The 18,033-nt window shown below is 37.8% G+C and overlaps 3 protein-coding genes across 3 annotated transcripts in view; 2 read left to right on the forward strand and 1 right to left on the reverse strand.

Moving 5' to 3' along the window:
- The window catches only part of LOC119190118 (activin receptor type-2B-like), a 12,981-nt gene extending 12,888 nt beyond the window's left edge, over positions 1-93 (forward strand). The window contains exon 6 of the transcript XR_005112769.1: positions 8-93. The gene's annotated coding sequence lies outside the window, so the exon portion shown is untranslated. The remainder of the gene's footprint in view (positions 1-7) is intronic.
- A 5,524-nt stretch (positions 94-5,617) lies between these two features.
- On the reverse strand, positions 5,618-12,103 carry LOC115446953 (eukaryotic translation initiation factor 4E type 2). The gene is made up of 4 exons (XM_030173805.2): positions 11,605-12,103; positions 7,899-8,063; positions 6,812-6,934; positions 5,618-6,520 (listed from the first exon to the last, which is right to left on the reverse strand). The coding sequence occupies exons 1-4, from the start codon at positions 11,836-11,838 to the stop codon at positions 6,287-6,289; spliced, it is 756 nt and encodes a 251-aa protein (XP_030029665.1). The 5' UTR covers positions 11,839-12,103; the 3' UTR covers positions 5,618-6,286.
- A 247-nt stretch (positions 12,104-12,350) lies between these two features.
- Positions 12,351-17,337, forward strand: LOC115446981 (cell division cycle protein 16 homolog). The gene is made up of 10 exons (XM_037441090.1): positions 12,351-12,687; positions 13,128-13,294; positions 13,741-13,873; positions 14,138-14,300; positions 14,465-14,616; positions 15,082-15,349; positions 15,667-15,803; positions 15,995-16,123; positions 16,339-16,813; positions 17,109-17,337. The coding sequence occupies exons 1-10, from the start codon at positions 12,595-12,597 to the stop codon at positions 17,228-17,230; spliced, it is 1,839 nt and encodes a 612-aa protein (XP_037296987.1). The 5' UTR covers positions 12,351-12,594; the 3' UTR covers positions 17,231-17,337.
- Positions 17,338-18,033: the final 696 nt, after the last annotated feature.

The following is an 18,033-nucleotide window of genomic DNA, read 5'->3' on the forward strand; positions in this document are numbered from 1 at the left end:
CGGACAGGTATCACGATTATCTACCCCTTCCTTGTATTAATCAGTTTTTTAAATAACCATTAAAAAGAAAAAACTTTGTGACGTCACCCTGCTTTTAAACTGTTGGGATTTATCTCATATTGAAACCGGCAGTGTTTACATCTATAAAATACATATTCTGTCCATATCGTCCTAGTAGCCTATAAAGGAATATAACAGATAAGTTAAAACACTGATTAAAACAAGGCAGTAGTGGTGTTGCCATCTCATAATGTTCCCAGTTCAAATGCGATTTATTTTTTATTGCAAAAAGGAGTGTTTTGAACCGGTATCCTACTGTGTTGTAAAGCTATTATGGAACCTCAAAGGCAAACTAAGTTTAGCGGCCAAGACTACACATCACTTAGTCGCTTCTCTTCGTCGCTCTATATAAATGGTCTCCATGAATTGCACGAATTTCCAGTCACACCACCTACCGACACTCGTGCTTTGGAACGGTTCTAAAATTACAAATTAAATCGTATTCGCATTTTCCATGTATATTTGGGAATTTATTTTTCACTGGCAACACCACCGTTTTATATCTCTGAGTTCAAAATTGCATTTGAGTCTTAATAACGTACCGATCTCCTGTCTATAGAGTGTCCTTAAACATGATCTTGTAATTCAACGCACAAAAACCCATGCCCTGTAAATACCATTAATAAAAAATATTTTTTGTAAGAAAAACACCCTACTATTTTACTATGACTTCCGCCTAGGTTTACCGAAATACGATTCAAACTTCAAGAGCTTTATACAGGCTGTTTCAAATTGAGGGTATTATATGAGATATTGTACAAAAGGCTGTTAAAAAAAAAATGTATGGTGTAACCAAAAGGTCTAATATACCGTCCCATTATTCGCATTCTTTTCTTTAAAATTTAGAAAGCAGTAAAAAAAAAACAATAATTGTTTTCTATTAGAAAAAAAAAATTACATAAAGGCTCTTGAAGTTTGACCATTTTTTTTCTTTTGTTTGCAATGTTTCGCTTTTTAACCCTATTCATATTTTTAATCCAGTCTCTTATAAGCTTTAAACATTTATTTGAATATTCAGTTTTAAAATTAAATGTGAAAAGGCAACATATTGCAATAAATAGTGTTCTTAAATGAGATTGTTCAAAAATGATAGGTATAATGAATGTGTTGTACATTCTGTTTTGTTTTTTTTATTTCATAGACTAATTGACGCATTAGTTATATATTTTTATTACATAGACCAGGGGGTTTTAAGCCTGCTAGGATGAATTATAGTGGAAAATTATCATTCAAAGTGGACGTTTGAACCTCCAGTGTGGTCCGTTCTGTGAACGTGATGTTACGTCCTATAGTAGTGTTGACGGATTATGTCGTAGTTAAATAGCATCTATGTTTTAGTTTGACAATTTTATACGTCATAGAGTACTTGAGATCGACATAATCTAACTTTTCGTAGTAAAATATTGTTTGCGCATAGAATAGGTTAATGTAGCTAACATCACGTTTATTTTTAAACTTTTATTGTTGAAATTGTAAACTATGAACAATGTCTTGCATATACAAACTCATTTAAGTCTTTTGTATCTCTTGTTGTTTCGTTTTAATACTCTGACCATTATTATCTTCGGTCTTTATGCTTAGGAGCATATTTATTTCCTGGGTAATATGTTTTGAGTTTTAATTGTTAGTATGTCTAGTTTAAAGGGTCCTCGATACCTTGGTATCGAATCTTTAATATCAAAGGACCCATCTTGCCGCATATTATACAAAATATTGTAACCTGTTATTGTAATCATATTTAACTCGACAATGGGACCTTATGATTTCCGGTAAGACTGGAATGTTTTTTGTAAAGTGGTTCTAAGTTAATTCTAGCAGTTGTATTATTATTTTGTTGGTGTATTCAAGTGCTATTTTGAATGGAAAACGAAGCAATGAAATTAGTGTTAATATTTGCACTGTGGCTCAGTTATATGACTGTTGAAGTGGTATTTTAGAACATATTTTTATGCATGTAACGTCGATAATTCTGAGTGATATATTCAATGGAAATAATTTATAATATAAAATTAATGTAAATTGGAATTTTTTGATTTTAACATTAGTGTAAATGCGCGGCAAGCTTGCCACGCGTTGTAAATATATATTTTTTTAATGATTTTTGAATAATTTACATAATGCAATTGCGGTGGTAAATAAAAATGATTTATTTTTATTCTCCTTATAAAGATTTCTTATTAGGTATTTATGATAATAAAATAATAAGGTAATTATGATTTACAACTTTACAACAGTTGCTTTACAACGTTTAATCATTTAAAAAGACACTAACAAATATATATATAATTTTCCTGGGATCCAAACTACTCAAAAAATACTAGTGCGCAGTGTAACCGAGCCACACAATCGCTAAGGTATCTTGTTTAGCATCTGGCACCTATGTAGGTTTAACTGGCGTACAACATAGTGCCATAGACGTCGCATGAACACGGTGTACTCTCAAAAAAGGATTTAATCAGAGATCTTTGCATACATATACTAGTTTAAATTAAGGCCCTAATTACTAGATTTTTATATCGTTACTTTCGATTACGATCGAACACAAACTCAACACCAAGTGTTTGCCTTGGTTTAAAGAGAAGCCTTTTAAAAAAATATATTTAACTGGACAATGTTCCACTGTATCAAAAGCTATCAGTCAAGATCATATTGTAAATGCAAATGACTCACTAATGTACAAGTGGCATAAGAAGCAAAATAAAAAATAATCTCCTGTCCTATAAATGGGTCCTCTCCCCTAGTAATACTTGGATCTTCTGATAAAGTCCTCGTTCGAGAGTCTAGGAGGCTAGTGTTTACGCACTTTGTTTTTACATGGGGCGTGGCCATATTGCTGTTGAGATTAAGTATTATTGTAATTAAAATGTTTATTGTGAGAAATGGTGCCTCGTCTGGTCGTTGTTTTGACCGATTTGCATTATAGAATTGATATGGTGATTTTTTAATGTTTATGCATGTATAATTGTACACTGTAAATAAAAATAAGAATGAAATATTAGTTAATGTCCTATTTTAATAATGTAATAAAATTAGGATTTGTATATTAAGAATTATGTTGACAGCCAGTAAATTCTTCAAACAATTATTATAATTTTAAATAACTCAGTACTTTTAATGATCAGGTATCGAACTCCAAATTGTTGTAAAGCCAACAATATGTTTTCCATTATTAACCAACACCCTGTATACATTAGAAATAAAAATCCCGACGAGGCACACAGCTAAGAGGTGAAACTAATATAATTCAATATGGCCGCCCCAATCACGAAATATAACTATATCATTGGTAAATTATTGTGATTTATAGCATAAATGAAATATCAATGGGAATCATGACGTATTTGATTTACCAAATGCCGTGTGCATATCACCACATGTAGATTAAGATGAGATGCCAAATGTACATATACTTAGGTGTTAAGTATAAGTTAGGATGTGGGCACACTACACCCTGTATATTGTAAGGTTATGTTAGGCCTAAAGATGAGTTCGCTGGCTGTAACACGTTTGCTATTAGGGAAATGTTTAATATACTTACATATTGCGTTTTTTTATCGGTGTGGTAAAAATCTCCCTTAAGTGAGGGTGTTTTGGTATTTGTATACACGCAGGGTGCTTGAAACTTTCTTTATGTACTCGGTTTTAGCAGAAATCCGTAATTTATCGTATGTAGGTACAGATTAAACGTAACAGCTGCCTTCAAAAAGATAGTTCAGTAAATAATGCTATTATTGAATTATATAGTCCGACCTTCATTTAAACATATCCATAAAGAAAAATAAAATGGGAAACCCAATAGTTTTGTTTGACAGTTCTTTTATAGTAAACGTGTTAAGGCAGCAAATCTGAAATGTTGCTGATTTTTAAAGTTTATCACACTGTACAATATAGCAGACTAATTCACAAATATATATAATATAGATAGTCACCGCTGACAAAAACAACAAAATAAGGAAACTAAAAAACGCATTTAAAATAATATAAAATGTAAAGCTATTAAGTATTGATCGGTGATGTTTTAATGTGTTGATCGCAATCAAATATGGACGAGACAGACCCATAAGTTCTTAAGAGAGTTTATAGGAATCACGATGGAGTATAAATCTTTCTCCTTCGTCAGGGGAGAAAAAAATCTAATGTGAATGCTATCACCCCTAAAAGTATGTCATACGCGCGTGCATGAAACATATATGCGTACATACCGCGTGTTAGAAGAACTTTTGGGGATCAATGAATTCTTACATGAAAATTATTATAAATAATGTCACCGTGTTCCTTCCCTGGCAGGTTTAAATTATTTACTCAGTTGTAAAGAAATATAATAATAATGACAACTAAAGTAATCTTGTTGGTCATCATATTATACAAATCACAAAGATATGGTAAAATAAAAATTACTTGACATAATATTTGAATATTATAGTTCCTTGTTGACTGAGCCTCGCTATAAGCAAAATGTACTTGAAGCTTTTGCCGCTAGATGTCGCAATTTTAAATTAAGATTATTCTGTGGAGGGGAGACACTAAAAACGGCACGCAATTTTAAGTCCTAGCGGTGGGGGAACCGACAGCAATATAAGCCAGCTATACCGGAATAATTCATTTTACGTATTTCATCATTATATACATTTATTATTTTTATGGAGTCCATGTTTGATTGTGATGGTGACTAGCTCGGTGTGTCCACAACTAGTGTAATATAATTGTATAATGGTATAGTGGAAGTTTTTTAGATTTTTGTAGTTATAGTTGTGGCCCGGCTTCGGCTCGGGCGCGCAGTCTTCTCGGTGTGTAGTCGAGCTGTCAATAGAGATGTGAAACGTTTTATTTTTTAATTAACAAACGTGGATGTCTGTTGAAATTTGATGTATTAAAATATATTTTCTAGACATATGTTTGTTTTTGTGACCCTACAATTACCTATTGATTATAATTGCCTAGCTTATTGCTAAGTTGGCTATCCTTCAATCAATTGCGTTTTTACCTTGTTCAGAATGGTTCTTTCACCACTAACGAGATAATGGACATGTTCCCACAAGCTCATCCACTAGTCATTATATTTCGACTACATAGGAATCACTACCATTCGGAGACGAAAAAAAACGTAAATCGAGATGGCTGCAGAATCAAAAGTTACCGATCAGGGGTTTGTGGTAAGGGATACATCATACATTTTGTTTGAATCATCATACAATTATTTTATTATTGTTACATTTATTGCTGTCACATTTTAATATTTCTTTATCCAAAATTGTAAATAGACACCAATTACTAGAAGATTTGCTATCTACGTATTATACATACAAGGTGAATCTGCAGTTATAGTAACGAAGAATCAACTCTAATGCTTGTTGCGAACTGAGGCAGATATAGCAATATCGAGCAGTTAGTAACTTAAAATTGTAACTAAAGTCCACATTATCAAAAAAACATAACAATAATATTTTGTCATTATTTAAAAACTTTGTAACATTTACACAAATTTAATATTGTGTTATTTGTGAAAATCATGATTCAGGTTACTAGCACCGCAGATCATAGGTGAAAAAAACAAAAATTAAAATTTTACAAATTCTGATTTCTTTTATTTTCTTTTAACGTTTCTCTTCGGTTGAGGAAAATGAATCGTTCACTGTACAATGGGGGGCCGCGCTGGTTCTCACAATAACATGCACACGCGCGTCTTCACGTAAACACTATATTATTATGTACATCATTCCGTTACTGGCAACAACGCTGTGAGAACTACTGTGGGGCGTATATTAAAATTCGTAATCTCACTCAAATTCACATTTACTATAAAGCACATCGACGATATTGCAAGGCGAGCGTACAGAACGTACAAGCCCGCGGGCTAACAACGAGCACGAGGAACAACGGGTGAAAGAATCTAGTCAAACAGGTTAACATGAACCAGGGAAGACCTTGACGAGACTGCAGTCTACTGAAAACTAGACAACAGGCCTGCGACGTGTCATCTAAACCCGGGCACCGACGCGTGTAATGCCTAATGTAGTTGTGGATGGCACAATGATGATGAAGATGATGGCAGTTACCTAATGTTTGCATCACTGTCCAAATGCCTTTAGATGTCTGACACTTATGTACGCAACACCACACACACATACACATTACACGCGTCCGCACCGGTTAGCTATCACTGGTCCTGGCGGGGCTGGCGGGGCGGGCTCGGTGAGCGACGTCAACGTGTGGTGGTGAGAGCTGGCTAGGAGGAGCGGGGCGGCGCGGGCGGCGGCGGGTGGGGCGGGGGGTGCGGCGCGTGCGCATCGGGCGGCTCGTCGTGCGCGCGCGAGGCGGTGGCACGCAAGCAGTCGCCGTGCGCCTTGTACTCGATGGGCACGGACGCGGGCAGCTGCAGGATGCGCCGCATGGCGTCCCGCACGCGCGCCGCCGCCGCCGTGTCCGACGCCGTCCGGTGCCACACCGCCAGGTGGTCGTCCTGCAATAAACAAGTACAAGTAATTGTTTAGATATACATAGTCCAGCCAATGAAAAAAGGTCAAACGCAACAGGTGTGTATTCTATGCCAAGCTGGTCTTTATTTAAATTATGTGTACCAACACATAATTTACAATCTACATTACATGCTTTGTCAGGATTAATGAAATGTCAGTAACTGACCATTATCCAAAAAGACGAGAAAATGTACAGATCATCAAATATTGTTTTACAAGACCAGCGTGACCATTATCTGTCGCATCATTATTGCCAATCTATTTCCTATACACACCTGGAAGCGCACCGACAGCACTACGCCGCACAGCTCCGGCCCCACCATGAACTGCTCGCCCAGCATCGCCATGCAGAGGTCTTCCCACGCACGCCCCGTCTGTGTCTTGCGTAGTCTGACCACCTGTAACATGGGCAGTACACATTATCATTAAATTAATCCAAAAACCCAACGGCAAGTCCTGCTTTTAGTGTTATATATAAGTAATTATACCACAAGCCAAATCCCTTTCCATTCTTGCTCACCATTCGGTTATGCGTTTGTATTGGTACTTGTTTCCTCATTAGTTAATTACATTCTTGACAACATAACATGTATGATAGATGGAATATTATAAAAAATAAACCGTGGAATGAACTTGTAAAAAGCGATAAAAATTCAAATGTTTTTGTCGTATCTAGTAAACATACCTCGTTTGTGCGCTCATTTAAAATTCAAATTAGAGGTAATCCAGGTCAAAACCGATGCTGATATTTAAGATTACAGACGATTGAATTACAATAAGATCGATCCGTGATGCCGTACGACATCTCGATTTGTGCCACCGTCGATATTTTTTCCATGACTGATTTTTTTAAACTAAAAGCTTCCGTTTTTGTTATCAGCATCGATATTTTAAACCACCCACTATTTTGTAATCATAAACTTTTTCATCCAACATTTTATTTCCGTTAAATCCTTCGAACGAATTATTCCCAGACCCTTATCTACGAATGTAAGATGAGCGCAACACTCCGTTATTGCAATATTGATTTAGCTTAGTTTTTACATCCGCCTGCCTGATGTTTATCTCTTTTGAGAGGTCAAATTGTATAACAAAACTCAGGCGACCTACTGCCCTCGGAAATTAAACTCTTTTTCCATCCTTTAGTATAGTATACTCTGTCTACCTGTGATAACTGCATGAAAATCCGATCAAACGTTTCAGAGATGTGCCCTAACAAAAGAAAAAACAAAGAATAGAATTCTCAAAATCGCTGATTTATGTTGTATTATTCTTCCTTAGTCACCCTTTTTATTTTTTCTTACTTTACTTTTAATTTAGAGGCACGGTTCTGATTTTTTATTATGTGTATAGTATATTTACCCATTTGCCACCATTAACGTTGGCCGGGTCTTCCCACATGGGTTTGATGCCAAGCTTGAAAAGGTGTAGGTCGGAGAGCGGCGGCAGCTCCGACGGCCGCGCCAGGTGTGTGTACAGCCCCCACCACTGCTCCACGCTCGCCACGCGACCAACCAGACGAAGCGCCTGCGCATACATAGCCAATAGGTTTGAATCTTCAGGAAATATTTCTTTTTATTCGATTTGTCGTTAATTTGTTGATGAACAGTTCATTCGATTATGAGCAGTGTTTCTATGAGTAAAAAATAAAAATGAGGGCGGTCCCAGGTTTTAGTAGGCGCGGCTCAAAGACTTTACGCATTGAGAGTAAATAATTTTTGGCGACAGTAAATACTTACAGAAATCATAGCCTAGCATCACCTTTATTATCATTATAATTACTAATTGTACCTTTATTACCATAAAAAAAAAACGTTTTTCTCTCCGGATGGATCCCAAAAATAAATCAAATTTTTATTCTTGTTGATTAAGTTTGAAGTTAGATCCGGACATATCCAACCAAATTATCAATTTCGACCGTTAGAAAACGGTTCCGATTTCAAAAATTAACGATAATCTGAGATGTGATAATACGCTGGTTCAAGGCAATATGGTGCTTATTAAGAGTTCATTAAATCCTAGATGAATTTCATTCTCAAACAATACGACACATTTCCATGACATGCCCTATACTGTATGTACTAGACGGTCACGCAACATATTACGGCATATCATTGCGGCAGACGAACTATTACTCAATTAGCTTATGATTCATCACGACAGACGCCTTAGGGGAGCAGGACGCTGCGTAATACAGAAGAATTTATGTACGTATCAACCTTGTGCTAAGAATGTCAACATATATATTATCACAATTATTGAAATATTCGACCTTTCACAAATTTCTTTGTGGTATACCGAAATGAAAAAAAACTTTTGTATCGCCTTAATCAATTGTTTTTGGAACCCAACAGTCGTGGTAAGACTGTATGAAATATTTGGGAGCATTATACAAAGTAGGCTAATCTAGGTTAGAAGTCCGAATCAGAATCCACGCGCTTGAGTGAGCGAAACGGCCTTGCCATAAATGGTGAGCGCTAATGTTCTCGGCATGTTCGGAAGGGACGGTTTGTAAGGTGACTATATAAATACTGACGTTATTTTAATTTTTAGCCATCCCTACAACCATAGAGAGTCACACGCGCTTGCGCCGAAAACCACAGCAAAGATATATTTTAAAAATATGCCTTGTAAAGCATTTTTTAACAAGTAAATAAAATTTTAATTATGCTTAGAAATATTTCATTATAAAAAATAAAATTGATTGTCGACGCCGTAGTGCTCTATCATTCTAAATATGAATGAAATGAATGAATCATCAAACATCAGTTTCATCATCACTGGACACATTGTTACATGATGAGACAACAAACCAATTGGACCATAAAAAAAATGTGCTAATAAAGATAGCACATTCAGCACAGAGCAACATGTCACCTGAACTGCGTCATTGATTCTTCTATCTCCTGAATCTGCTCTGAAACATTTTACAAAACACATATAGGATGGCTAAGTTCACAAAGCTCTAAGTATAGTAGATTATTTTCACTCAACAATGAAAATAAATTAAGATGCCTTTTGCCCATGGTATAGTGTTATAGTTAGTTTATGAGAAAAGGAGCCTATAGCAATATCGCTTCCTATAAATATAGAATTTAAAAATCAAATAATACATTTCAAAGGGGACCACTAGGAAATAAACAAACAAATGTTACCTTTTTATGATGTTTAAGTATAAACAACCAATCAAAACAAAATTAAAATATTCAAAATTATTTTTAGAACTTAAAATTTGATTATCATTCTGCATTTCAATATTACATCTTAAATACAAATTTTAATTAAAACGCCTTTAAACAGCCTCAATATGGGAATATTTAAATATGTTTATAATATATAAAATAGACAATAAATCTCAGATACAATAAAGGCTAATGATTTTCAATAATCAATCTTAATCACTTTTATAAATTAAGACAATGTTTCTTTTCACATACTTATAAATTAATTATTTTAATAGGAACATTTTTGTGGATCAAACTGATTAAAATCAAATAATTGCTTGAAGATTAAAACAGGGATTGTTTATAAAAAAAATGTCATTTAAGTGCAATGATAGTAAAATATGTAACTGGAAAAAATCATCTATTTTGGTTGAATGTTATTGAAAGCTATGTAATCCTCTAGTGTCAGTATTTATATTTTTGGTAGGTTTTTAAAAACTTTTAATACTACATCATCGACTTTCCCTTTAAAAACAAAATATTATTAAGTATTGTAACAACTTTCTTAAGAAACTGTAGGTTCTAAAGGTAACATCTAGTAACTTAATACTAATTTTATTTTATGCTAATGTTTTTGTACAGCTGATTATACTAATCTCAATAACAACTACTAATTCTGAATTTTTATCACTACATTATGGCTTGATGCTATAAATTAAGCAGTTGTTTTATTGTTTCCATTTACATAAAGGGACTTTTACACTTATCAAGGCACAAAAAAAAAACAAATTTTATTATATTTTTAAATGGTTGTTTACATTAAAACCTCACTCATAAACTTTTCAACATCAACATCTATAACTAATTAATATAATTAGCTGACTGGCAACACTGAATTAACCAATTTTAAATGAAACAATTTATAGTATGGTTATGCGGCCAACCTGTTTTACTTTTCTGTCATAAAAACAATTTTAAAACTGTGTGAATTCAAACAATGAGTTAACTAGGTCAACAGGTGGCTGCTTTAAAAAGAACTATGTTTAACATTAAATATATATAATTTAATATGTACATTCGTTTTTTAGTTGATATCAAGGATTATGTTTAAAGAAATTGTCAAAAAAGGTTTGATTACAAATATGTCCATAATCATACCTTTTTTGACAGTTTAGTATCAAGGAGTATTTATATAATTTTAATAATGGCATTCTTTATGCATTATCTCACAGCTGGGCATTCATACTCTACTAAGAGTGTTGTGAGTGTTTACACAGTAAACTCATCTGTCTGCAATTACTGAATTCTTGTAATATAGATTTTTCCAAAATAGTAATTTTCTTTTAAGTTTTATTGTACACTTTCACCAATAAAAATCAGTTGATTATTAAATCTATTTTTTTTTTTCTACTTATATTTTATCACTTTTATACTTTCTCAAATTAGGTCAAATACAACATTCTGATTAAGTTAATCACATATATACAATATTTATGATATAAAGATACATATCTTTTAGTACACACAACAGATCATTATTATTAATTTACAATATATACTAATTGAACAGACTGAAGTCACTAACATACTAACTTATTAATTAATTATTGTATATATATGTAATAAATTTGGTGTAGCCTAAAACATACTATTTAATCTAAAGAATTTGATTATAATCCTACCTTGTTTTCAGTTTATTGATAAGATATTTGTTAAAGTTATGTGAAAGATTGTTTTGTTTATTGATACTGCATACAACATTAAAAGATTTCACATGCAAACTTTTTATAGCATTAAGAATTAAATCACTCAGAGTCAAGGGGATGGTGTAAACACGAAATGTTTGGTGTTATTAATTATAAGAGAGTGGCTAGGGATGACAAGTAACTTGTGTAGGTTCTGACCTGTCCATAACCCGTGGTGGAGGCGGAATCGCGCGTCGGCATCCTCCGCGAGAACCACATCCAGTAGCTGTACTCGAGCTTGTGCTCATGTGGGGGCACCGCCGGCGCCAGTGCATCATCAGGACCTCTATCGTCGTCTTCGTTGTTGCCGTGGTTAGGCAGACCGCCACCGTCAGCAGAACGTCGTTCGGGCACATTTAAATTGTAGAATTTGCACATTTTTCTTTCAGTCATGTTATTTCAAGTACTGTATGAACATGTTTCACCAACGGCCTAACCTAAGACACGTTGCTTTCTTTGAGCTATCAGACTTTTCACAAAACTATACTTAAAACTGTAATAAAACACTTAATGATGATATTTACGGCTGACTAAATACTTTTCAATTATATTATCAATACATAAAATAGTCAGCCTATTCCCTCTTTTTCTGTGTATAACCTTTTTCTTTCCGTCATCAAAATTCAAATCTATGATTTGACAGCATGGGTCAACCCAGCTAAATTAAAACGCTGTTATAATTCTAATGGCAAATTCAAAATAGAAACATTATGAGGTTGCTTGTGGACTTCTAATTTTGGTAGTATAATATATGATGCTAGAGATGCCCTAAAAATAATACATCGGTATTATATATCACTTGCGATATTTTGAAATAACGGCTATTTTCTGAAAAGCTTTTGCCTTTGCTGTCGTTATATTTATATTTAAAAAGTTATACGTCAACTGGCTGTCGTTATTCGTTTGACACATTTGTCTCTGTTTGAGAGTCTGTCAAAGTAGCCGCGGGATAAACGAAAATAGGTGCAATTTATACGTAATTTATTTTGTTTTTAGATATTTGTTATTATCAGTTGTATTCTGTTATGATGTTTAGTTAACTGTATTGGCAGTTTTTACTGTTGCGTATAATACAAAAGCGTGGTTAAGTGTAAACATAGATTTGTGTAGTATTGTGTTGTGATCGTATACATACAAGATACATGATAGATGGCGAAAGCAACGCCGACCGGCAGGGCCAGTGTTGAGGTGTGTCTCAACATCGATTTTATGCGCTCCTTAGTGAAGCAATACTTTGAATTGGTAAGATTTCTTAATTAGTTGCTAAAAAGTTCTCATTCAACACCCTTTTAGTGGAAGCTGGAGGTTACTTGTTCTGGACATAGTACAGTTTCTTTCACAACTATCACGAACAGCCAAATTGTTTGAACCAGTTTTATATTACAAGTAAAACATAAATATGAAAATAGGTCATAAGTTTTTTACAAATTAGTTTTAGTAAGTTTAAACAATGACTGAAGTTTAACAAATATATTCCTTCTTTTACCTGCATTTATGCTAAAATCATTAACCATGTGTATGTTTGGTATCTTGTGGATCATTATTGGCACCCACTTTAAGAATTTGTGTAATACAAATTTGTATTTAAAGTGAGTCTGGTTACAATACTTCTAAACCCTTAATTTGAGTGTCTGAAAAATCTTTGGAGTATCATTAAAATTCAACTTTTATCTCTCTTCAAGGGCCAATGGACCAGTGCTTTCTTCTGGGCAGATGCAGCAGCTGCTGCAGCTGGTGGAGGGCCAGAGGGTGCAAGTGGAGACGATGTGTGGCTCCTGGCAAGTGCTATGCTCGCTAGAGGGGAGTTCCATAGAGCTGCTCATGCTGTCACCTCCAGGAATTTGCACAAGTGAGATGTTTAACTTTTTCAATAAGTCTACTTAATGGAATTATTATAAGCTACTGATAAATAGGTTATATTGCCTTAAGAGTGTGCCATAAAGAATAAATATCTCATATCAGTTTTGTAAATTCTCCTCATGGCATCAAGTCATCAATGCCATGAGTTGTGAGTCACCAGCGAATTAACTATATGCACATGATGTGGTGTTTACGGGTTGGCAGTCACTAGGTTATAATGTCCACATCTCCGCCCCCTATAAATATAGTAGTTTCATAATAATGTTGGTGAAATTAATAACATTTTTGATAATTAACCCCCTAAGAGAATTATTTAGACATTGTTCAGTTTGCAGCCTTCTTGGCCTTTGAAACATCAAGAAAAAATTATACTACTATAAACCTTTATTAAATCTGAAAATTAGTCTTATGGTTTTATTCTTTTTGTATCTATAGGCGACATTTGTTATGCCTGGGTGTTGCGATGCGCGCCCACCTAGCAGCTCGGGAACCGTCTGCAGCCCTCACCATCTTGGACGAGTGTGACCCTATGCTGCTTGAACCAAAGAACACGGACCAAACACACAATGTAAGACATGCATTATGTCATGTATCTCCCCATTATACATATTGTCATTCAGAATGTGAGTCTGATGTATTCCTGGAATCGAATCTCTATCTGGTCACTAGACTTCATGAATAGTTGTGCCTCTGCCTACCATGTCAGGAATAAATGCGTGATTTTGTCTATAAATACATGTAACATTTATATTCACACTTAAATTTTATAAAGAAAAAAACTGAGATGTAATTATGTACTGCAAAACTCTGAGGTAAATGTTGTTATTTGCAGCGAGCGCTAGCGGCGGTGCTGGTGACGCAGGCGCGCGCGTTGTCTGCTCTGGAGCGGCGCGAGGCGGCAGCCGAGGCGCTCGCCACCGCGCTGCGAGCTGACTGCGCTTGCTACGAGGCACTCGACTTGCTACTGGAGCAGCACGCATTAACGCCTAGGCAAGGTGAGACAAGACAGTGTATATATTATTTACTTTTATGTGTCCTAGACTAGCTTTTTGCTTTTGTGTAGCAGCTCGGATAAGCCTCCTGTTGGTTTATGGTTGCATTTATTAGCTTATTGATTATAAAATCATTATGCTTATTATTTTAATGAATGTGTGTTCAGAGAGCGAGTTAATCGAGTCGCTGCCGATCAGCAGTCAGCTGAGCGCGGCGGAGGGGGCGCTGGTGCGCGGCGCGTACGCGGAGCGATTCCGCCGACACGCGCCTGCGCCCTCCGCGCCGCTCGCACACCACGCGCCCGGAGACGATTGTCCGGTCAGTACACAACTTTTATTATGCTATTCAATACAATTAAAAGCAGCTGAGGATTCTAATGGTTCATGAAAACACTAGTAAGGACTAACCGCGCATATTTATCAGAGTGCGGATTTGCGTCCCGTGTGGCGATACGCTTCTAGTCGTGCTCAAATATTTATATATTTTACCACAGTTTTCCATCATGGCCAATACTTTTCCAAATATCAGGAAATTCAAGGTTGTTTAATAAAGCTAGCGGCGATAGCCTAGTTGGGTATGGAACGGACTGCCAAGACGAACACATCTTAGAAGTTCTCTATAGGAATTTCGAAGGTGTGTGAAGTCTACCAATCCGCACTAGGCCAGCGTGGTGGACTAAGGCCTAATCCTTCTCAGTAGTAGAGGAGGCCCGTGCTCAGCAGTGGGCAAGTATATAATACAGGGCTGATATTATTATATTAATAAAGCTACATAATGCATCAGATCGCGGCCGCGGCGGAGGCGGTGCGCTCGCGCACGCTGGAGGCGGCGGGGTGCGTGGCGCGGCGGCTGTCGGCGGCGTGTCGCTGGGGCGCGGCGCTGGCGGCGCTGGGGGGCGCGGACCCGTGGTGCTGCGCCGACGTGCGCGCGGCGTGCCTGGTGGAGCTGCGCCGCGCCTCCGACCTCTTCGCCTTCGCGCACGACCTGGTTGATGCCTATCCAAATAATTGGACCTCGTGGTTTGCTGTCGGGTGCTATTATTATCTTATAGGTAAAATATAACTTATAGTTTTATAATCAATTCAAGGTATAATTGAATTGGGGAAACTGTGTAAAACTGATCACTGCAAGGATGTATATAACAATTGTAAAAGATTAAACTTCCATAGTCTGACAAGAGAGCATCTTCTAACCTGCAATCATCATCAAAATTATGCATCAATTATTGTTATTTGATTAGATAAAATTACACAAAATGATTCAGGTGCAAATTTAATATCTTAATATTAATCCGTAGAAACACAAGACATTAATATAGTAATCATAGATATCTACTATATCACAAATTTCTTATATCATATTTTTCAGGCAAAAGCGAGCTAGCGCGGCGGTATCTGAACAAGGCGAAGAGCCTGGAGCCGGGCGCGGGGTGCGTGTGGGTCGCGTACGGACACAGCTTCGCCGCTGACAATGAACATGATCAGGCCATGGCAGCCTACTTCAAGGTAACATCAATTTACTGGCGTCGTAACTAATAACACCACGGACGAAATATTTTTCTGCATTTATGGTTATGGTTATTTTTCTGCATAAATAGGCCAGTCCCAATGTGTTGAGGAATAACAGCTTCTGTAACTAATATATTACAAGATGTGTATGAATTTACAATTATGACCATATCATTTGATAATTCTAGGCTAGTCAGCTAATGAGCGGGTGTCACCTGCCGCCGCTGTACGTGGGCGTGGAGTGCTCGCTGTTGAACAACGTGTCCATGTGCGAACGTTTCTTGTATCGAGCCGCTGCACTACACAACAATGCAGAGGTAATTTACTGTCACATTTGTATTCAATTAATGTGATATCTAATATAAATTTCAGTATAAAACAGTTTATATAAGATAAAACAAAAGGAATTTGTTTTAGACGAATTTTATTGAGACATTTTAATTATCATTTTTTAAATAATTCGGTTCTAAGGGCCAAATATTTTAGCTTTGGTCCTTAGAACCGGATTTAGGAAATTCCAATTTTTTAACAGAGCGCACTAGACGCGGTGCACGAGGAGAGCGACGCGGAGAACCGCAGCGGCTGGGAGCGCATCGCGGCCATCGTGCGCGAGCCACACGTGGCGCACGAGGCCGGCGCGGGCGCGTACGCCGCGGGAGAGTACGCCGCCGCGCACCGCCTGTGGCTCTGCGCCCTGCACGCGGCGCGCGACGGCCGCGACACCGACGACGTGGACGCGGCCTGGGCGCCCACGCTGGACGCGCTGGGCCACGCCAGCCGCGCGCTGGGCCGCCCCGAGGAGGCGCTGCGCTGGCACGAGCGCGCGCTGGCGCTGCGGCCGGGCCGCGCCGCCTCGCTGGCCGCGGCCGCGCTGGCGCTGGCGCTGCTGGGCCGCGAGCCCGCCGCCGCCGACGCGCTGCACGCCGCGCTCGCCAAGGACCCCGACGACGCCGTGGCGCAGGCGCTGCTCGACGCCATACTCGACAGGCTCGACGCCCAGCTCACTGGTAATACTCTAGTAAAATCCTTTATATATACAGGATCATTTTAACACATTTCTAAATGAAAACACATTTACGGACACTAGTACGCGACACAAACCCCTATAATAGGTCACTGTGCGTGAACCACATTTTTACACAATGCCAATTTCACGAAAGAAAACCAAAACATTAGTAGGAAATCAATACAAACTATCACTTAGGCATTTAAAAAATGGTGGACCAGTGATATTTACAGTTGCGGTAATAATTTTTTCATATCCAATATGAACCAATAATAATTAATCCTTTAATTCCTTAGAGGAAGAAATCCCGCAGTTCCCATTCCCGGAGGTGAACATCACGACGCCTGCGCCGGCGACGCCCGCGCCCACCGACGCGGACGCTACCAACACGTCCGACATGAGCATGAGCTTCGACTGAACCACTGCAACCACGGCCCCATAACCTACCACGACAACAAGCAACCGCGCAATCAAGCAATCTAGAGACTGTACAAGGCGTATATTAATATAAGAGTAAATATTCAATAGGATTTTATTTACTATCGATACCTGGCGATTAGCCAACCAGTTAGCTACACCACAAATTTTACCACTGTCCAAAGAAATTGTGCTTTGAATAAATCTTTTCAAAAGCTACCTTAGATCACTCTCGAAAATAAATCAATAAAAGGCGATTCACGCACTTCCCCGCTCCACGCTGCGGGTTATGTGGCGTCAGAGCCATGCGCGTGTTGCGGAAGTGCAGATCTGCATTATGCAGATTTCTTCGTACAAACGCGCGGGGCTGCAGTATAGAATGCGGCAGCCCAGGGGTCTCATTACAGCAGCTCTCGGTGGCGATAGTACTATTCGCTGTGCCATACCTTGCGCCTTGCTCCGCGAGCCCACGCGCAGTGTCGCGTATTTTTCTGCCTGATCAGTAAAAGACTAAGAACTCACGAAGCGGTTTTCACCTGTGTCGCCACTGTTGTAGGCCCGCAACTCCTGTAGAATGCGAATATACTATGTCAAAAATAATGGCATATTCCACGTAGCGTTTTACGCCCGCGGCGTGCGCGGTTGTACGCGGTAGCCACTGTACTGGCGGGCAATTAGTAGAATCGCGCGGACCGCGCTCTGTACGCTGTACCCACACCCGCAGCTTCGGCGGGTCGCGCTCGTGCGCTTAGCGATCAGTAGGTGAGACTAGACGGCGAGGTACATCGTGATCGTTCCTGCTGT

Source organism: Manduca sexta, chromosome 21 (genome assembly GCF_014839805.1).
Source record: "Manduca sexta isolate Smith_Timp_Sample1 chromosome 21, JHU_Msex_v1.0, whole genome shotgun sequence".
In the NCBI taxonomy this organism is placed as follows: domain Eukaryota; kingdom Metazoa; phylum Arthropoda; class Insecta; order Lepidoptera; family Sphingidae; genus Manduca; species Manduca sexta.

Excerpts from the sequence above, each read along its gene's own strand:
- LOC115446953 (XM_030173805.2), bottom strand. The coding sequence starts at position 11,838 with ATGACTGAAAGAAAAATGTGCAAATTCTACAATTTAAATGTGCCCGAA. Across the intron at positions 8,064-11,604 it reads CCACCACGGGTTATGGACAG|GCGCTTCGTCTGGTTGGTCG; the intron begins GTCAGAACCTAC and ends ATGTATGCGCAG. Across the intron at positions 6,521-6,811 it reads TGCTGTCGGTGCGCTTCCAG|GACGACCACCTGGCGGTGTG; the intron begins GTGTGTATAGGA and ends TGTTTATTGCAG.
- LOC115446981 (XM_037441090.1), top strand. The coding sequence starts at position 12,595 with ATGGCGAAAGCAACGCCGACCGGCAGGGCCAGTGTTGAGGTGTGTCTC. Across the intron at positions 13,295-13,740 it reads ACCTCCAGGAATTTGCACAA|GCGACATTTGTTATGCCTGG; the intron begins GTGAGATGTTTA and ends TTGTATCTATAG. Across the intron at positions 16,124-16,338 it reads CACTACACAACAATGCAGAG|AGCGCACTAGACGCGGTGCA; the intron begins GTAATTTACTGT and ends ATTTTTTAACAG.